The sequence below is a fragment of the Somniosus microcephalus genome, chromosome 9, assembly GCF_052327205.1.
Source record: "Somniosus microcephalus isolate GS21.2 chromosome 9, FLI_Smic_1.0, whole genome shotgun sequence".
NCBI lineage: Eukaryota > Metazoa > Chordata > Chondrichthyes > Squaliformes > Somniosidae > Somniosus > Somniosus microcephalus.
The window spans coordinates 61,732,238-61,754,167 of NC_140995.1; the positions used below are offsets into that span (position 1 = coordinate 61,732,238).

A 21,930-nucleotide genomic window follows, 5' to 3' on the forward strand; every position below is an offset into this window, starting at 1 on the left:
TTCCTTCTGGTGGCCTGGCTAAAGCTCACCAGGACTGCCTGTGACAATCAGGCCTACATCATCTGTCGGTAGTATTGCCAATCCTCCAGGATTATCCTGGAGTCTCCAGGAATTGAAGATTAATCTCCAGGACACTGCTGCGGGCAAAAAAAAACCTGGGAGAAAAATCACAGGGGCGTTAAAAAATTGCGTTTTTTAACATTTTCATTGAACAGTTTTGTTTACTAGTTATAAAAATATTGGCGATGGGAAAAAGGCCGTTTGACTGACAGTCAAGAATCATCCAATTGGGTAACGAAGAGTCTGTTCGCTTTCCAATTGGCCGTGGGAAGGCAGGGCGTTGTGAGGCTGGGCGTGCCGGGCGACCAATGGCGGTAGTGTGGTGGCGGGGCGTTGTGAGGCTGGGCGTGCCGGGCGACCAATGGCGGGAGTGGGGGAGCGTTCTGAGGCTGGGTGTGCCGGGCGACCAATGGCGGTAGTGTGGTGGCGGGGCATTGTGAGGCTGGGTGTGCCGGGCGACCAATGGCGGTAGTGTGGTGGCGGGGCGTTGTGAGGCTGGGCGTGCCGGGTGACCAATGGCGGTAGTGTGGTGGCGGGGCGTTGTGAGGCTGGGCGTGCCGGGCGACCAATGGCGGTAGTGTGGTGGCGGGGCATTGTGAGGCTGGGTGTGCCGGACGACCAATGGCGGTAGTGTGGTGGCGGGGCATTGTGAGGCTGGGTGTGCCGGGCGACCAATGGCTGGAGTGGGGGTGGGCGGGGCGTTGTGAGGCTGGGTGTGCCGGGCGACCAATGGCGGTAGTGTGGTGGCGGGACGTTGTCAGGCTGGGCGTGCCGGGCGACCAATGGTGGTAGTGTGGTGGGCAGGACGTTGTCAGGCTGGGCGTGCCGGGCGACCAATGGCGGTAGTGTGGTGGCGGGGCATTGTGAGGCTGGGCGTGCCGGGCGACCAATGGCGGGAGTGTGGTGGCGGGGCGTTGTGAGGCTGGGCGTGCCGGGCGACCAATGGCGGGAGTGTGGTGGCGGGGCGTTGTGAGGCTGGGCGTGCCGAGCGACCAATGGCGGGAGTGTGGTGGCGGGGCGTTGTGAGGCTGGGCGTGCCGGGCGACCAATGGCGGGAGTGTGGTGGCGGGGCGTTGTGAGGCTGGGCGTGCCGGGCGACCAATGCCGGGAGTGGGGGGGGCAGGGCGGTTGGAGGCGGGAGGACATGTGATGAATCCTCCAGTAATACGTCCAATCAGAGTTGGCAACCCTGACTGTAGGCTTCTCACTGTGCTGTTGGTGTCCAACACAATCCAGCTCATGTTCCTAATACAGTCCCCACTGCTTATAGCTGGTGTCAACAAGATTTACCTGCTATAGGAGGAAATCTTCATCTTCTGTCTCTTCACTTCTCGCTCTGCCCCAGTGCCATTACTCACATCACAGTAACTGAACAGCCTTAATAAATATTTAATTTTATACATTGTTAAACAGGGAGCTGTAAATTGCCGTATTGCTCCAACTGGTTACTTATGTTCCATAAGTTCGAGATACGGAAAGGGATCCCGGCAAAGAGCATAGTAGGAACTGACATTGTGCCAAGTATGCGACAAAAAGGTTTTACCTTTACATAATTCTGAGATGCCAGCGACCGTGATATTATTGCACAGCTCCCCTTTAGACACCGATTAAAGTTTAATTTTTACAACCCACCGGCAAAGCTTAAATAACGACCCACATTAGCTCCTCACAGCTTGTCCCGCGAAATCTGACAGCGAGAGAGAGAAAGCATTACACGGGGTTGATTTCACTAAGATCAATCAACCATTAAAAGCTCGGTAGTGTGACAGAATCATATCGAACCTAATTACGAGGAATGAAGGGGAGATTGCCCTTTTAAACGCAGCTGTTACTTTCTCTTGCAATGCTTTAGATTTGGGGAATAGCTCAAATGAAGCCTGTGACAGCAACAGTACATTCACCACAGGACTTAATGACAGGTAATTGTACTTCAAGGAGGTGCAAACACCTGCTGAACTTCCTGAAATATTCGGCGCGTTTAATACGGTTAAAGTGGTACCTTTGTAATTGACGTCTATGGTGATGCCAAATGGTCAGTGCCATTTGCCCGGCATTGGTGGGTGCCTGGCGTAAGGGGGACAGTGCGAGTGGTGGGGACTGCACTTGGGAATTAAGGGTGGATAAAATTATTGATAAATAGTGTTGATCCTGAAGTGTTTGGTGTGTTTTATTTAATTATGCCTTTTAAACAGGATTCTCATGGATTGCGTACGGGGGAGGGACTGGGCGGTGACACCAGTTTAGAGCACATCAACCGACTGCTTTCTCTTTCTTCATGAAGCAAACTTTGGGAGGTCCTGAGGTCATGGAAGGTGCTATATAAATGCAAATAGTTTCCTTCTTTAAGAGTTCAAATTGATATTGGTATGCAATAGTGGAATGAAATCTTCTTCCAGTTCAGAGCCAGTCCTTTGGATGATTGCTTGTTGGGACCCACCCTCTGTCTACACAGCAGAGACGTGCTCAGACTGTCATTTCTCTGCCTGATAATCAGGACAGCACTTCACTTGTGCATTGTAGAATTCTCTGTCAGTCAAGGAGATCTGCAGAGATTCCCAAAGGCAAAGCTTGTCCACCTCTGGAATGTTCTTCCAGGCAGTGTCCATGTCTGGAACACTTTCCCTTCTGTACAAAAGTTCAACAGCAGAGAGTTAACCAACAACAGATGAGTCAAGGTCATTTGAGTGTTGATCAGAGGGGTCTGAGTTTACTTGCTGGCATAAACTCTACACACATAAATACTGTGGCAACAACAGCAGGTCAGAGGCTAGGTATTCTGTGGCGAGTGTCTCACCTCCTGACTCCCCAAAGCTTTTCCACCATCTCCAAGGCACAGGTAAGGAGTGTGATGGAATGCTCTACACTTGCCTGGATGAGTGCAGCTGCAACAACACTCAAGAAGCTTGACACCATCCAGGACAAAGCAGCCCATTTGATTGGCACCCCATCCACCACTTTAAACATTCACTCCCTCCACCACCGGCGTACCGTGGCTGCAGTGTGTACCATCTACAAGATGCACTGCAGCAACTCGCCAACACTTCTTCGCCAGCACCTCCCAAACCTGCGACCTCTTCCACCTAGAAGGACAAGGGCAGCAGGCGCATGGGAACACCACCACCTCCAAGTTCCCCTCCAAGTCACACACCATCCTGACTTAGAAGTATATCGCCGATCCTTCATCGTCGCTGGGTCAAAATCCTGGAACTCCCTACCTAACAGCACTGTGGGAGTACCTTCACCACACCGACTGCAGCGGTTCAAGAAGGCGGCTCACCAGCACCTTCTCAAGGGCAATTAGAGATGGGCAATAAATGCTGGCTTTGCCAGTGACGCCCAGATCCCATAAGCGAATAAAAAAAAAGACCTTTTTGTACTCTGAGTAAATAGACTTGTGTTTATACAGCACCTTTCAGAACCTCAGGATGTACCAAAGCGTTTTACAGCCACTGAAGTACTTTTGAAATGTAAACACTGTTGTAATGTAGGGAAACTCGGCAGCCAGTTTGTGCACAGCAATGGCCCACAAACAGCAACGTGATAATGACCAGAGGGAAGCTGGGGCCTCGTTTAACGTCTCCTCTGAACGACGGCACCTCCAACAATGCAGCACTCCCTCACTACTGCACTACAATTTCAGCCTTGATTTTGTGCTCTGGGGCAGGACATAAACCTAACGGCGAGAGTGCTACCCACTGAGCCACGGCTGACACCATTATTGTGAAACCAGAGAGCAGGAGTGACAAACATGGGCCAAGTGTGATGTTGGTAATGAAGAGCTGCAGGTGAAGGGTGTGACTGAGGTACCAACTCCAGGGAGCAGAGCAATCAGAATGTGATATGGTTGCAACAAGCAGATGTAACTAGCAAATGACTAGTAGCAATAACCCCAAGACAAGGGCGGTTAGTCGAGAAAGGCAGGGTCAGATAAACCGGAGGGGACTCTGATAAATCACAGGAATGGTTTGAAAGCATTTGATTTTTATGAACTTCATGTGCTGATGAACATGACACATCTGAGCACTTGGCTCCTTTTCATTGAAGTTACTTCTGCCCTGAACAGTAATGGAACCTGCCAGAATAAGAAATGAGAAATAAAAACAGAAAATGTTGGAAATACTCAGCAGGTCAGGCAGCATCTGTGGAGAGAGAAACAGAGTTAATGTTTCAGGCCGATGACCTTTCATCAGAACTGGAGAAAGTTAGGGATATAACAGGTTTTAAGCAAGTACAGAGACAGGGAAAAGGGAGGAGGGGAGGAATGAACAAAGCGAAGGTCTGTGATAGAATGGAAGGCAGGAGTGATTGAATGACAAAAGGGATGAGGGTGCAAGGCAAAAGGAGATGGTAATGGGACAAGTAAAGAAACTAAAGGTGGGTCTAGAGGAGGTGTAAATGGCAATAGAAGAATCATTACCAATAGCTGCAGTCTGAAAAAATGGGGGCCATGGTGATCTGAAATTGTTGAGCTCTGTGTTGAGTCCGGAAGGCTGTAAACTGCCAATCGAAAGATGAAGTGCTGTTCCTCTCGCTTCCATTGATCTTCATTAGAACAGTGTAGGAGGTCGAAGACAGAGAGGTCAAAGTGGGAGTGGGGCGGAGAATTAAAATGGCAAGTGAAATGAGAAATTTTAACGCACAGTTTTTCTTCCTCGGCCTCAAACTCTGGAATTTGCTCCCTAAACCTCTCCATCTCTCCACCTCCCTCTCCTCCCTTAAAACCCAACTCCTTGACCAAGCATTTGGTCACCCCTACTAACATTTCCTGCTTTGATTCGCAGTCCATTTCCCTTAAGTGTCTGTGAAGCACTTTGGGACGACTCTCTATGTTAAAATTGCTGTATAAATGCAAATAGTTCTTACTGAAGCAATTTTGTTTTTTGAAATGAATGTTATAAGAGGTGCTGTTTCATATTCCAGTGTTAAACAAGGGTTAAAAAGTAGCATTCAAGTCACTACTTGATGTCTTCTTTGAACTATTGTCACCGAAAAGAATTGGACTGAGATCAGCTGGTATGAATGAGCATGCTTATTAACGACAGTCAGATGAGATTGTTTATTAATGAATTTCTCTTGGCAGAGTATAATATACTACTTGATTCGCTCTCCAAAACTGGAAGACTGGTTAAGCAATGAATCCATACAGGAAGCTCTGCATCCATGCACAGCATGGAATTACATCGACAGAGACCCAGCGGTTTTTAATGTGAACATTGATGAAGACTATGATCATTGCCTCAAGGGAATCTCAAGAGCCAGCTTCTGTAATGCTTATCTGGAGTGGATCCAGCACTGCACCAGTAAAAGGACAAAGGTACACAATTACATTTCATTCTCCCATAATCTCATTCATAGTCATCTTGTTAATTTCCCATTGTTTCCCTATAGTCTTACATAGAATTTATAGCAAAGAAAGAGGCCATTTGACCCAACTGGTCCATGCCAGTGTTTATGCTCCACATGAGCCTCCTCCCAACACTCTTTGTCTCACCCTAACCTTCTATTCCTTTCTCCCTCATGTGCTTATCTATCTTCCCCTTAAATGTATCTATGCTATTCATCTCAACTACTTCCTGTAGCGAGTTCCACATTCTAACTACTCTGGGTAAAGAAGTTTCTCCAGAATTCCGTATTGAATTTATTAGTGACTATATTATGGCCCTTAGTTTTGGACTCCCCAAGAGTCGAAACATCTTCTCTACATCTACCCTTTCTAACCCCTTCATAATTTAAAAGAATTCTAGCATGTCACCCTTCAGCCTTCTCTTTTGTAGCGAAAAGAGCCCTAGCTTGTTCAGTCTTTCCTGATAGTTATAACTTCTCAGTTCTGGTATCATTCATGTAAATCTTTTTTAGTTAGAAATCTTGTACACAAAGCCAGTCCAGTACTGAGGGAGTGCTGCACTGTTGGCAGTGCCATTTTTCAGATGAGACATTAAACCGTCTGCTCTCTCGAGTGGAGGTAAAAGATCCCATGGCACTATTTCGAAGAAGAGCAGGGGAGTTCATCCCGGTGTCCTGGATGATATTTATCCCTCAACCAAAATCACTAAAACAGATTATTTGGTAATTATCACATTGTTGCTTGTGGTGGCTTGCTGTGTGCAAATTGACTGCTGCCTTTCCTACATTACAACAGTGACTATACTTCAAAAATACTGCATTGACTGTAAAGCACTTTGGGACGTCCGGAGGTCGGGAAAGTCGCTATAGAAATGCAAGACGTTCTTTTATTTAAAACCCACTCTCTGAGCTTCGGGATACCCTCCTTCTTTGCCTCAAAGTCCATTTATTTCCCCTTACGCCTCTGTGAAGCGCCTTGGGACGTTTTACTATGTTAAAGACGTTATATAAATGCAAGCTGTCATTGCCTGGATCAGATGTTGCTTTCTGGCAAGTCCTCCAACACCATTCCTCTTTCTCGCAACACAATACTGCAATATCAAAACAGGGTTTTACAATAAAAAATGGGAAATATGTGCGGTGCCAATCTTTAACCCTTACTTCCCGCAGAGAACCCAGATGATATTCTGTGTTGTTTAATGTAGTCCGGGCAGCAACAGTCTGTTTTCATTTAATGTGGAAGTATATTTATTATGGGATCCTGTGTCTGTTTAATGATCGCTGATATGTGTAAGGCTTTCATTGTTGCTAATCACTAAGGTGCTACCACTCACTCTCGTCCACTGGTATGAATTTTATTTTTACTTCTTTGCTTTTAAAGTCCCAAAACCATTTAATTATGGAAAACAAAAGGGTTGAAGTTATGCTACAGTTCTGCAAAGCTCTGGTTAGACCCAATCTGGAGTACTGCGTTCAGTTCTGGGCACAGGAAGGATATATTGGCTTTGGAGGGGGTGCAGAGCAGATTCACCAGAATGATACCGGCGCTAAAAGGGTTAAATGATGAGGCCAGGTTGCACAGATTAGGCTTGTACTTCCTTGAGTTTAGAAGATTAAGGGATGATCTAATTGATGTGATTAAGATGATTAAAGGAGTTGATGGGGTAGATGGAGAGAAACTGTTTCCTCTGGTGCGGAGTCCAAAACGAGGGGGCATAACCTTAAAATTAGAGCCAGACCATTCAGGGGTGATGTCAAGAAGCACTTCTTCGCACAAAGGGTAGTGGAAATCTGGAACTCTTTCCCCAAAATGTTGTTTAGGCTGAAGGTCAATTGAAAATTTCAAAATTGAGATTGATAGATTTTTGTTAGGCAAGGGTATTAAGGATTACAGAACCAAGGCGGGTAAATGTGTTTAAGATACAGATCAGAAAAGCGGAATAGGCTCGAGGTGCTGAATGGCCTCTTATTGTTCCTCATTTTCCTTCCTACACTTGCTCTGTTCCACTTGTATGAATTTTATTTTTACTTACTTCTTTGCTATTGCAGTGAGTTGTTGTGATCTGGAATGCCCTGCCTGAAAGGGCAGTGGAAGCAGATTCAATAGTAACTTTCAAAAGGAAATTGGATAAACACTGAAAAAGGAAAACATTTGCAGGGCCATGGTGAATGGAGGAGTGGGACTAATTGGATAGCTCATTCAAAGTGCCGGCACAGGCATGATGGGCTGAATGGCCTCCTTCTGTGCTTTTTTTTATTCATTCACGGGATGTGGGCATCACTGGCAAGGCCAGCATTTATTGCCCATTCCTAATTGCACTTGAGAAGGTGGTGGTGAACTGCCTTCTTGAACCGTTGCAGTCCATGCGTTAAAGGTACTCCCACAGTACTGTTAGGGAGGGAGTTCCAGAATTTTGACCCAGCAACGATGAAGGAATGACGATATATTTCCAAGTCAGGATGGTGTGTGACTTGGAGGGGAACTTGGAGGTGGTGGTGTTCCCATGTGCCTGCTGCCCTTGTCCTTCTAGGTGGTAGAGGTCACAGGTTTGTGAGGTGCTGTCAAAGGAGCCTTGACAAGTTACTGCAGTGCATCTTGTAGATGGTACACACTGCAGCCACAGTACATTGGTGGTGGAGGGAGTGAATGTTTAAGGTGGTGGATGGGGTGCCAATCAAGCGGGCTGCTTTGTCCTGGATGGTGTCGAGCTTCTTGAGTGTTGTATGCTTCCATGTCTAAGTTGTACTGTCAAGTGTACACGTTGTGACCTGCATGTAATGCTGCCTTGTTCTGTATTTTGTTACAGCCTGTGAGCAGTGATGGAGATTCCCCGCTCGTAACCCTTTGTTACAGCCTCTCTATCCTTGGCAGAAGGGCTTTAGGGACGGCAACGCACAACATGTCCATCAGGTAATCCGCCACAGTTTTAGCCAATCAAGCTATAAAACAATACAGTGCACATTACAAACATGAACTTTGTTACAACCAGTGAGCTTACACAGGGGGGATTTTAACCTGAGAGGAGCAATTACAATGGAGCGGTTACATTTCTCGCCAATTCCCCATCGGACTCATTCATAAATGCAAATCGGGGTCCTGGGAGGTACATGGGACACCACCCCCCCCACCCCCCGCCAAGGTAAAGCTGTTGCAGCCCCATCCATCCTGAACTCACCTTGCCTCTCGGCAGCCATCCCTTGTTGCCGGTGAGGCCCCCCCACCTCCCGATTATTTGACATCTTACCCCCTCCCCCTACCTCCTGTCCCACCCCCACTCCCTGCCGACCAGCTGCCGCTTCCCTCCCAAAGTGGGCAAGCAGCTGACTGGAGATTAGGCGGATAAAGACGAGACTTCGTCTCCACAAGGACTGTGCGGTGGTAATTTCTACCAATACTGACAGATGCATCTGCGACTGGTGAGGACGAGGTCAAGTAGGTTTTTCCCTCGTGTTGGTTCTCTCACCACCTGCCACAGGCCCAATCTGGCAGCTATGTCTTTCAGGACTCGGCCAGCTCAGTCCGCAGTGGTGCTACTGAGCCACTCTTGGTGATGACATTGAAGTCCCCCACCCAGAGTACATTCTGTGCCCTTGCTACCCCCAATGCTTCTTCCAAGTAGTGTTCAACACAGAGGAGTACTGATTCATCAGCTGAGGGAGGGCAGTAGGTGCTAATCAGCAGAAGGTTTTCTTGCCCATGTTTGACCTGATGCCATGAGACTTCATGGGGTCCGGAGTCAATGTTGAGGACTCCCAGGGCCACTCCCTTCTGACAGTATACCAGTGTTCCGCCAGCTCTGGTGGGTCTGTCTTGCTGGTGGGAAAGGCCATACCCAGGGATGGTGATGGAGGAATCTGGAACGTTGCCTGATAGGTATGATTCTGAGTATGACTATGTCAGGCTGTTGCTCCCAATTTTGACACAAGTCCCCAGACGTTAGTGAGGCGGACTTTGCAACATTGACTGGACTGGGTGTGCCTTTGTCAAGTCCTAATTCGATGTCTGGGTTGATGCCGGGTGATCTGTCCTGTTTTATTCTTATTATGCTTTTTTGTAGCAGTTTTCATAGGGCAATTAAGAGTCAGTCACATTGCTGTGGGTCTGGAGTCTCATACAGGTCAGACCAGGTAAGGACCGCAGATTTCCTTCCCTAAAAGACATTAGTGAACCAGACGGGTTTTTATGACAATCCGGTAGTATCATGGTCACCTGATACTAGCTTTTTATTACAGATTTATTTAAATAACTAAGAACATAAGAATAGGAGCAGGAGTAGGCCATTTGGCCCTTCGAGCCTGCTCCGCTATTCAGTAAGATTATGGCTGATCTTTTTTTAAAATTCGTTTATGAGATGTGGGCGTTGCTGGCAAGGCCAGCATTTATTGCCCATCCCTAATTGCCCTTGAGAAGGTGGTAATGAGCCAGCTTCCTGAACCGATGCAGTCCGTGTGGTGAAGATACTCCCTGTTAGGTAGGGAGTTCCAGGATTTTGACCCAGGATTCTTGAAGAAGAATCGGCGATATACTTCTAAGTCAGGATGGTGTGTGACTTGGAGGGGAACTTGGAGGTGGTGGTATTCCCATGTGCCTGCTGCCCTTGTCCTTCTAGGTGGAAGAGGTTGCGGGTTTGGAAGGTGCTGCCAAAGAAGCCATGGCGAGTTGCTGCAGTGCATCTTGCAGATGGTACACACTGCAGCCACAGTGCGCCGCTGGTGGAGGGAGTGAATGCTTAAGGTGGTGGATGGGGTGCCAATCAAGCGGGCTGCTTTGTCCTGGATGTTGTCAAGCTTCTTGAGTGTTGTTGGAGCTGCACTCATCCAGGCAAGTGGAGAGTATTCCATCACATTCCTTACTTGTGCCTTGTAGATGGTGGAAAGGCTTTGGGGAGTCAGGAGGTAAGACACTCGCCGTAGGATACCAAGCTTCTGACCTGCTCTTTTTGCCACAGTATTTATGTGGCTGGTCCAGTTAAGTTTCTGGTCAGAGGTGACCCCCAGGATGTTGATGGGGAATGCGGCGATGGTAATGCCGTTGAATGTCATGGGGCAGTGGCTAGACTCTTGCTTGTTGGAGATGGTCATTGCCTGGCACTTGTGTGGCGCGAATGTTACCTGCCACTTATTAGGCCAAGCCGGAACGTCATTCAGGTCTTGTTGCATGCGGGCATGGACTGCTTCATTATCTGAGGAGTTGTGAATGGCACTGAAAACTGTGCAGTCTTCAGCGAACATCCCCATTTCTGACCTATCCACCATCTTCTACTTCATCTCCACTTTCCTATCCCCATATCCCTTGATTCCCTTAATATTCAAAAATCTATCGATCTCTGTCCTGAATATACTCAACGACTGAGCCTCCACAGCCCTCTAGGGTAGAGAATTCCAAAGATTCACCACCCTCTGAGTGAAGAAATTTCTCCTCATCTCAGTCCTAGATGGCCAACCCTTTATTCTGAGACTGTGACTCCTGGTTCTAGACTCCCCAGCCAGGGGAAACATCCTCCCTGCATCTACCCTGTCAAGCCCTGTAAGAATTTTGTATGTTTCAATGAGATCACCTCTCATTCTTCTAAACTCTGGGGAATATAGGCCTAGTCTACTCAATCTCTCCTCATAGGACAATCTCCCCATCCCAAGAACCAGTCTGGTGAACCTTCTTTGCACTCCCTCTATGGCAAGTATATCCTTCCTTAGGTAAGGAGACCAAAACTGTACACAATACTGCAGGTGTGGTCGCAACAGGGCCCTATATAATTGCAGTAAGACGTCTTTACTCTTATACTCAAATCCTCTTGTAATAAAGGCCAACATACCATTTGCTTTCCTAATTGCTTGCTGTACCTGCATGTTAACTTTCAGTGATTCGTGTACAAGGACACCCAAGTCCCTCTGAACACCAACATTTCCCAATCTCTCTCCATTTAAAAAATACTCTGCTTTTCTATTTTTCCTACCAAAGTGGATAACTTCACATTTCTCCACATTATATTCCATTTGCCATGTTCTTGCCAACTCACTTAGCCTGTCTATATCCCCTTGAAGCCTCCTTGCATCCTCCTCACAATTACATTGCCACCCAGCTTTGTATCATCAGCAAACTTGAATGTAATACATTTAGTCCCCTCGTCCAAATCATTGATGTAGATTGTGAATAGCTGAGGCCCAAGCACTGATCCTTGCGGTACCCCACTAGTTACAGCCTGCCAACCCGAAAATGACCCATTTATTCCTACACTCTGTTTTCTGTCTGTTAACCAATCCTCAATCCATGCTAGTATATTACCCCCAATCCCATGAGCCCAACTTTTGTTTAATAACCTCTTGTGTGGCACTGTATCGAATGCCTTCTGAAAATCCAAATACACCACATCCACTGGTTCCCCCTAATCTATTCTGCTAATTACTCGAACATATTTGTCAAACACGATTTCCCTTTCATAAATTCGTGTTGACTCTGCTCAATCCTATTATTATTTTCTAAGTGCCCTGTTACCACGTCTCAGGTGGACATAAAAGATCCCATGGCACTATTTCGAAGAAGAGCAGGGGAGTTCTCCCTGGTATCCTGACCAATATTTATCCCTCAACTGACATAACAAAAACAGATTATCTGGTCATTATCACATTGCTGTTTGTGGGAGCTTGCTGTGGGCAAATTGGCTGCCGCGTTTCCCACATTACAACAGTGACTACACTTCAAAAGTACTTCATTGGTTGTAAAGCACTTTGAGATGTCCGGTGGTCGTGAAAGGCATTATATAAATGCAAGTCTTTCTTTCTTTAAGTCTTTCTTTAATAATAGATTCTAGCATTTTCCCTACTACTGATGTCAGGCTAACTGGTCTGTAGTTCCTCATTTTCTCTCTCCCTCCTTTCTTGAATAGTGGGGTTACATTTGCTACCTTCCAATCCGTGGGAACCGTTCTGGAATTTATGGAATTTTGGAACATGACAACCAATGCATCCACTGTCTCTATAACCACCTCTTTCTAAACCCTAGGATGGAGGCTATCAGGTCCAGGGGATTTATCGGCTTTCAGTCCACTAATTTCTCCAGTACTACTTTTTTACTAATACTAATATCTTTCAGTTCCTCATTCTCGCTAGATCCTTGGTTGTCCACTATTTCCGGAAAGTTTTTTGCGTCTTCTTCCGTAAAGTATTTGTTTAATTTCTCTGCCATTTTCTTATTCCCCATTTTATTTCTCCTGTCTCAGCCTGTACGGGACCCGCATTTACTTTCACTAATCTTTCCCTTTTTACATACCTATAGAAGCTTTTACAGTCTGTTTTTATGTCTCTCACTAGTTTACTCTCATATTCTATTTTCCCTTTCTTTATCAATTTCTTGGTCCTCCTTTGCTAAATTCTAAAATCCTCCCAATCCTCAGGCTTACTACTCTTTTTGGCAGCATTATAAGCCTCTTCCTTTGATCTAATACTATCTTTAACTTCTCTTGTTAGCCACGGTTGGACCACTTTTCCTGTGGGGTTTTTGTGCCTTAAAGGAATGTATATTTGTTGTCAATTATGTATTAATTCTTTAAATGTTAGCCATTGTTCATCCACTGTCATACCTTTTAATGTAGTTTCCAAATCTACCTTAGCCAACTCGCCCCTCATATCTACGTATTTTGCTTTATTTAGATTTAAGACCCTAGTTTCGGATTTAACTAAGTCACTTTCAAACTCAATATAAAATTCTATTGTAGGAATGGTCAAATTCCTATCCAGAGATTGAGTTTGACGCAGGCAATCAATCAAAAAGGTTTTTAATGTCAAACTAACGAGTTTAAACAGATTGATGCAAGAGAATTATGAATACAGGTCTTAACTGGCTGGAGGCTCCACGAGGACTCTAGGGCGGTCCCGTGAATGGCGCCATGACGTCATCACGTTCTTCCCGCGCTCTTAAAGGGCCCACGCCCTGTACATGCAAACAGTATATACAATGGTACAGATTTAGTCTGTAGCTAACACATCGTTAAAAGGAATTATGTACACTTGATTAGTCTCTTAGTGGCTCTGCCACATGCGCCCCCCCAGAATTGTCTTTAACGAAAAAAGTCAAATGGTGAGGGGGTCTGACGAGCCTGTCAGAACGAGTCTTGTATTCCCGAAGCGGAAGCTGTTGGACGGCGGGCAGTCTGGCGGGCGGTTGCACTTGTTCCGGCGTGACGACGGTGGGCGGTCGACCTCGCCTTGGCGGCTGTGCGGCCTCGACGGGTCGGTCAAGATCCAGGTGTGCTGGTTTCAAACGGTCAACTGAAATGTGGTCCGGTTTGCCACCAACATCCATGGTGAAGGTCTTGTCTCCTGTCTCTATCACGCGGAAAGGACCAGTGTATAGGGCCTTGAGCGGATCCCGGTGAGCATCGTGGTGGATGAACACGTAGCCGGCGTCTTTCAGCTCTGCTGGAACGTGAGAGCCCTGAAACCCGTGATGCGATGTGGGAACCACCGCGAAACGTCTGGCTGCTTCCTGGTGGCTGATAAGCTGGCTTGAGGCGGACCATGGCTCCGTTGGTGTTGGCAGGAAATCTCCCGGCACTCGCAGAGGCTGACCGTAAACGAGCTCTGCCACGGAAGAGCGAAGATCTTCCTTGGGGGCTGTGCGAAGACCCAACAGGACCCACGGCAGCTTGTCTGCCCATCCGGCGTCTTGGAGGCTGGTCCTCAGTGCGGCTTTAAGCGATCTGTGAAACCGTTCGCACAGACCGTTCGCTTGTGGGTGGTAGGCTGTGGTGCGGTGCAATTTTACCCCGAGTCCCTGAGCTACCGCATTCCAGAGCTCGGAGGAAAATTGCAGTCCCCGGTCCAAAGAGATGTCATCAGGCACCCCAAAACGGGCGACCCAGGAAGAGATGAATGCCCTGGCCACGTCCGCCGAAGTAGTAGATGACAGGGGAACCGCCTCTGGCCATCTGGTGGTGTGATCTACTATGGTCAGGAGATGCGTAAAACCGTGGGAAGGTGGAAGTGGTCCTACCAGGTCCACGTTGACATGGTCAAACCGTCGCTCCGGAACTGCAAAGGTGGTCAATGGAGCCCTGATGTGGCGCTGTACCTTGGACCTTTGGCAGACCACGCAGGTGTTGGCCCAGTCGCGGACATCTTTATGCATGCCCCGCCAAACGAACTTAGATGACATTAGCTTCTGAGAAGCCTTCATACCTGGGTGTGACAACCCATGTACAGCGTCAAACACCTTGCGGCGCCAGGCGACCGGCACGATAGGACGAGGGTCCCGAACGGAGACGTCACAAAGCAGCGTGGTACCAGCCGAATGAAACCGGACGTCGGCCACTTGGAGGCTAGTGGTGTTGGTGCGGTAAGCCTGCACTTCGGGGTCTGAGCCTTGGTCCGCTGCCATGAGGGCGTAGTCGATGCCCAGCTGGACCGCATGCACAGTCGCGCGGGAGAGACAGTCTGCCACCAGGTTGTCTTTACCGGCCACGTGCTGAATATCCGTAGTAAACTCGGAGATATATGTCAGCTGGCGTTGTTGCCGGGATGACCACGGTTCGGCGGTCTTAGCCATGGCAAAAGTCAGTGGCTTATGGTCGACGAAGGCAGTGAAAGGGCGTCCTTCCAACAAGAATCGGAAATGGCGGATGGCCAGAAAAAGGGCGAGTAACTCCCTGTCGAAAGTACTGTACGCCCGCTCATTGCACCGTAATTGACGGCTGAAGAATGACAACGGCTGCCACGTCCCGTTCACCCACTGCTCCTGTACAGTGCTGATTGCGTAATCTGACGCATCGGTGGTGAGAGCGATGGTGGCTCCTGGAAGCGGGTGCGCCAGCATGGTCGCATTGGCCAAGGCGCTCTTAGTGTCGGTGAATGCCCGATCCATTTAAACTGTCCAGCTTACCGGATCCTTGCCAGACTTGCCCTTGAGGGCCTCATACAGGGGCTGCATGAGCAGAGCTGCCTTAGCAACAAAACGGTGGTAAAAATTTACCATTCCGAGGAACTCCTGCAGGGCCTTGATGTTCTGCGGGCGCGGAAAGGATGTCACCGCCTCTACCTTCGCTTGCAAAGGCACCACTCCCTCCGAGGTAATGCGATGTCCCAGGAAATCAATGTGGGGCAGACCAAACTGACACTTGGCCGGGTTGAGAATCAGGCCGTGTTGGCTGAGGCGTCAAAAGAGGGTGCGTAGGTGCGCGATGTGTTCCTCCTTATTACGACTGGCAACGAGGATATCGTCTAAGTAGGCGAAAAGGAACTTGAGGTCCCGCAGCACGGAGTCCATGAGGCGCTGGAAGGCCTGGGCGGCGTTCTTCAACCCAAAAGGCATCCTCAAAAATTCAAAAAGGTCGAATGGGGTGATGACTGCGGTCTTCTGACCGTCCTGCAGGTGTACCGGGACCTGGTGGTAGCCTCGGACCAGGTTAACCTTGGAAAACACGGTGTTTCCTGCCAAATGGGCAGAGAAATCCTGAATGTGGGGGATCGGGTATCGATCAGGAGTGGTGGCGTCGTTTAGTCGCCGATAGTCGGCGCATGGCCGCCATCCGCCGTCAGGTTTTGGTACTATGTGGAGAGGCGAAGACCAGGGACTATTCGACCGGCGAATAATCCCCAGGCATTCCATCATTGCAAACTCCGCCTTCGCGACCGCCAGCTTGCCGGGTTCAAGGCGCCGGGCCCGCGCGTGGACCGGGGGGCCGGTGGTGGTGATGTGGTGTTCCACACCATGTTTCATGGCCATAGAGGAGAACGTAGGTCTGGTCAGGTCTGGAAATTCACCTAGCAGGCGAGCGAACTCATCCGGAGTCGGGAAGGCGCAGGAGGTGGCGCGCGATATGGTGTTACTACGGTGGCAAGGAATAGAGTGAAACATGGTCGCGTTGATCAGCCGTCGGTTCCGCACATCGACCAGGAGACCGTTGGCACACAGGAAATCCACACCGAGGATGGCGTGTGAAACCTTGGCTGTAACGAATTCCCAAACAAATCGCTGGCCGGCGAAACATACCTGGACCCGCCGTCTTCCGAAGGTCCGAATAGCGCCGCCATTAGCCGCTTCGAGGGGAAGGCCGTGCCTCCCAGCCTGTACATCAAGAGCTGATGTGGGTAGGATGCTGCACTGCGCTCCGGTGTCGCAGAGGAACCGACGACCGGAGAGGGTATCCGTGATAAAGAGCAGCTTGCCTGCGTTGCTGACTGCCATCGCGGCCGCGGGGCACCCGTTAGACCCGCTCTTCATTGGACAGAGTTGTCGTTTTTTTTTGAGAGAAGCTGCAGGGAGGGCGGCAACATCTCGCCTTCGCGCCAAACCGGGCGTGGTAGAAGCACAGCCCCGCAGGCTGAGAAGCTGGGGCGGCATCTGTGGGGGATGGGCGCCTCATGGCAGCGCAGTACTGCTGCGTAACTGCGAATATTTTATCTGCCTCGGCAGCAAGCGCTGCGCAGTCTTCGACCTCGGACCTGGCCAAGGTCGCTTGCACCTGCTCCGGCAATTGGCTGAGGAATAACTCTCTGAAGAGAAAGCATTGCGGTTCGGAGCTGAGGAGAGTGAGCATGTGGCTCATCAGTTCGGAAGGCTTGGAGTCCCCGATTCCGGGAATAGCGAGCAGTCGACGGGCGCGCTCTGATTTCGTGAGCCCGAAGACCTGCAGCAACCGCGCTTTGAGGGTCTCATACTTGCGGTCCGTCGGGGGGGTTTCCAGAAGACTGACGATCCACGAGGCGGTGGAGCTATCGAGAGCGGAGACCACGTAGAAGTATCGGGTCTGATCCTCAACGATGCCTCTCAGGGCGAACTGGGCTTCAGCTTGGATAAACCAGGAGGTCGCCTGTTGCTCCCAGAACTGCGGCAGCTTCAACGAGACAGCGTTGTTCTCCATGCTGTGTTCCTTTTGCGAATACTGTTCACAAAAGTCGGGGTCACCAATGTAGGAATGGTCAAATTCCTATCCAGAGATTGAGTTCGACACAGGCAATCAATCAAAAAGGTTTTTAATGTCAAACTAACGAGTTTAAACAGATTGATGCAAGAGAACTATGAATACAGGTCTTAACTGGCTGGAGGCTCCACGAGGACTCTAGGGCGGTCCCGTGGATGGCATCATGACATCATCACGTTCTTCCCACGTTTAGGGTGATCATGTGATCGGCAGCATGACGTCATCGCGTTTGCCCGCGCTCTTAAAGGGCCCGTGCCCTGTACATGCAAACAGTATATACAATGGTACAGATTTAGTCTGTAGCTAACACATCGTTAAAAGGAATTATGTACACTTGTTCAGAGTCTCTCAGTGGCTCTGCCACACTATCATATTATGGTCACTCTTCCCTAAAGGCCCCTTTACTACAAGGTTATTAATTAACCCTTTCTCGTTGCACAATACTAGATCTAAAATAGCCTGTTCCCTAGTTGGTTCCTCAACATACTGATCTAGAAAACTATCTTGCATACATTCCATGCATTTGTCCTCCACACTACTACTACAAATTTGGTTTGCCCAGTCTATATGTAGCTCAGAGTCCCCCATGGTTACTGTATTACCCTTGTTACATGCACCTCTAATTTCCTGATGTATACTCTACCGTACATTACAACTACTGTTTGGGGGTCTATAAACAATCCCACCAATGTTTTCTGCCCCTTGATGTTTCTTAGCTCCACCCAAACTGATTCTACTTCTTGATTTTCAGAGCTAAGATCCTTTCTCTCTACTGTCTTTATCCCATTCTTTATTATCAGGGCTACCCCTCCTCCTTTTCCATTTTGCCTATCCCTTCTAAAAGTTATATATCCTGGTGTAGGAACGGTAGTTCCTATCTGAATAATTGCAGTTCGACTCAGTAAATCAAAACAACAACGTTTAATAACAACGAAATTAACTAGTAAACTACAGGAGAAGATGTATACAGGTCTGTTCAGGCTGCGAGGCACTCGAAGACTGTTGGAAGGTTCTGGAAACCGACATCATGACGTCATCGCGTTCTTCGCGCCACTGGCGGTCACGTGATCGGCGTCGTGACGTCATCACACAGAGTATAGGAAGGTACATACAGTATAGTTAACAAACTTTAAAGGTGCAGTACGTGGCTGCACTACAATGCAGTTAAAGAGATTATTCTCAAATGTTCTGAGTCTCTTAGTGGCTCTGCCACAGGCGCCCCCCCAGAATGCTCTTTAACAGACAGTGTCAAATGAACAGGAGGCTTGATAAGCCTGGTCGAGCGATGGCGAAACTCAGGCAGCGGGAATGGAGCGTTGAAGGACGAGTCGGTTCTTGGCTGTGTCTGGAGCGGCACGACAGGCGTGGAGGAAACAAGAGGTGCTAGTGTAGGCGACGTGGAAACCGATGCAGGCGGCTCACTGGCGGGCTGGTGCCGAGCTGGTTCGGCGGTCAACGGAGGTCGACCACGGCGAGGCGGTTGAGCAGCAACGACTGGTTCACTCCGATCGAGATGGGCCGGTTTAAGTCGGTCAATAGAGATGATATCTGGTTTGCCACTGACGTCCACCGTGAAAAAATTTTCACCCGATGAGATGACACGAAACGGTCCAGCATAAGGTGGTTTTAACAGGCCTCTGTGAGCGTCCTGCCGAATAAAAACATACTCAGAGCTCATTAGCTCTGCCAGGACGTGAGGCCTCTGTAGGTTGTGATTCGAGGTCGGAATAGGCAGGAAATTCTTGGCCACCTCCTGATGCTGGAGGAGCTGCTGAGCCGCAGACCACGATTCCGTGTGTAAAGGGATAAAGTCACCTGGTACCCGAAGCGGTTGGCCGTAGACTAACTCAGCCGATGAAGACTGGAGATCATCCTTGGGTGCTGTTCGAAGGCCTAGTAACACCCAGGGGAGCCTGTCCACCCAGTTGGAACCACGCAAGCTGGCCCGGAGTGACGCCTTGAGCGACCGATGGAACCGTTCGCACAGGCCATTCACTTGCGGATGGTATGCGGTGGTGCGGTGCAGCTTGGCACCCAAACATTGCGCGACTGCTGTCCACAACTCTGACGTAAATTGTGGGCCTCTGTCAGAGGAGATGTCGGATGGTACCCCGAACCGAGCTATCCATGATGAAACGAACGCCCTGGAGACGACTGATGCAGCAGTAGCACTCAATGGGATCGCCTCTGGCCACCTGGTGGTACGGTCCACTACCATCAGGAGATGTGTGAAACCTCGCGAAATGGGAAGAGGACCCACTAAGTCTACATGTACGTGGTCGAAACGGTGTTCTGGCACCGGAAATTCGGCCAGTGGAGCTTTGACATGGCGATTAACTTTTGCTTTTTGACAATCCACGCAATGGTTTGTCCAGTCCCGGACGTCCAAATGAATTCCTTTCCAGACAAATTTACGGGACATTAGCCGTTGTGAAGCACGCATCCCTGGGTGCGATAACCCATGTATGGCCTGGAAAATTTTCTTACGCCATTCCAACGGCACGATGGGCCTGGGCACTCCCATGGATGTGTCACACAAAAGCGTGGTTCCCGCTGCCTGGAACTTAACATCGGCCACCTGCCAACTGGAAGGCGTGGTCCGGTATGCCTGTACTTCGCGATCTGCCAGTTGCTCTTCTGCCAACCCAACGAAATCGATACCCAGGTGGACTGCCTGGACTGGAGAATGGGAGAGACAATCGGCCACGAGATTATCTTTGCCGGACACGTGCATTAGATCCGTCGTAAACTCGGATATAAAGGTGAGGTGGCGCTGCTGGTGGGCTGACCAAGGCTCTGTCGTTTTTGCCATTGCGAACGTAAGTGGCTTGTGGTCCACGAATGCAGTAAACGGACGCCCTTCTAGGAGAAAACGGAAGTGTCGGACGGCTAAAAACAGGGCCAACAACTCCCTGTCGAAAGTGCTATATTTTTGCTCGTTCTTGCGAAGCTGGCGGCTGAAGAATGCTAACGGTTGCCACGCACCATCGACCCATTGCTCTTGAACCGCCCCGATAGCATAATCGGAGGCATCTGTAGTGAGGGCAATGGTCGCACCCGGTAACGGGTGAGCAAGCATGGTTGCGTCTGCCAACGCCGCCTTGCTGTTAAGGAATGCCTGGTCCATCGGCAGCGTCCAAGTGATAGCGTCCTTTCCCGACTTCCCTTTGAGCACTTCGTACAGCGGCTGCATCAACTGGGCTGCCTTGGGGACGAAGCGGTGATAGAAGTTCACCATCCCCAGAAACTCCTGCAGGGATTTGACTGTGTGAGGCCGTGGGAATGCTGTAACTGCTTCTACCTTGGTAGCTAGTGGGACGGCGCCGTCCAAAGTGATCTTGTGTCCCAGGAAATCGATGCTGGATAATCCAAACTGGCATTTGGCGGGGTTGATGATGAGGCCGTGCTGGCTGAGACGGGCAAAAAGTGTGCGCAAATGCTGTAGGTGTTCCTGCGAATCTCTACTGGTGATGAGAACGTCATCCAAGTAAACAAAAAGAAAGGGCAAATCGCGTAACACAGAGTCCATGAGCCGTTGGAAGGCCTGCGCTGCGTTTTTCAACCCGAAAGGCATTCGGAGGAATTCGAAAAGTCCGAACGGTGTGATGACTGCCGTTTTGGGGACATCTTGCGGGTATACCGGGACTTGGTGGTAACCGCGGACGAGATCCACCTTGGAAAAAATGGAGTTGCCAGCCAGATGGGCCGAAAAGTCCTGGATATGAGGTATTGGATACCTGTCCGGTGTAGTGGCTTCATTTAGACGTCGGTAATCCCCGCAAGGTCGCCAGCCACCGCCTGGTTTGGGGACGATATGCAGTGGGGAGGACCAAGGGCTATTGGAGCGTTGGACGATCCCGAGGCATTCCATGGTGCGAAACTCGGCTTTTGCCGCTGCGAGCTTGCCTGGTTCCAACCGACGTGCCCGGGCATAAACCGGCGGTCCCTTCGTCGTGATGTGATGCACCACTCCGTGCCTCGTGGCTGCTGCTGAAAAAGTAGGCCTGGTGAGCTCTGGAAACTCCTCGAGCAGGCGCGTAAACCCGTCCTGTGCTGCAAGTGTACAGGCAATCGACCAGGACATGGTGGTGCTGCGATGGCACGGCAGTGCGTGGAAAGTGGACGCATTTATGAGTCGGCAGTGTTGGACGTCGACCAGAAAGCCGTTGGAGCAGAAAAAATCAGCCCCCAGGATAGCCTGCGAAACTTTAGCCACAATAAAGTCCCAAATAAATCTCTGACCACTGAAGTTTAAATTGACTGTCCGTTTTCCGAACGTGCAGATATCCGCGCCATTAGCTGCCTCGAGGGGTGGACCGCGCCCGCCGGATTGCAGATCGAGCCTTGAAGCTGGCAGAATACTGCACTGGGATCCAGTGTCGCACAAAAATCATCGCCCTGTCATGGAATCCGTGATGTACAGCAGCTTTCCCGCCGAACCAACCGCCATGGTGAAGTGGACGTTTTTTTTAGACACAGTCAGTTTTGCCGAAGGGCGCGGGCTTGGTGGAGTTTTCTTTTGGCGAAAAACTGCAGGGCGGGCGGCAGCATCGAGCTTTGGTGCCAAAACGGGCGTGGTATGCACACCAGCCTGCAGGAGGAGGGCTGGGCT

General features: G+C 49.5%; 1 protein-coding gene across 1 annotated transcript in view; it reads left to right on the top strand.

The window, feature by feature from the left end:
* pcnx2 (pecanex 2) overlaps positions 1–21,930 on the top strand; it is a 946,160-nt gene that overhangs the window by 689,532 nt on the left and 234,698 nt on the right. The window contains exons 27-28 of the mRNA XM_085996657.1: positions 5,141–5,374; positions 8,211–8,314. Coding sequence (XP_085852783.1) covers positions 5,141–5,374; positions 8,211–8,314 — 338 coding nt within the window. The remainder of the gene's footprint in view (positions 1–5,140; positions 5,375–8,210; positions 8,315–21,930) is intronic.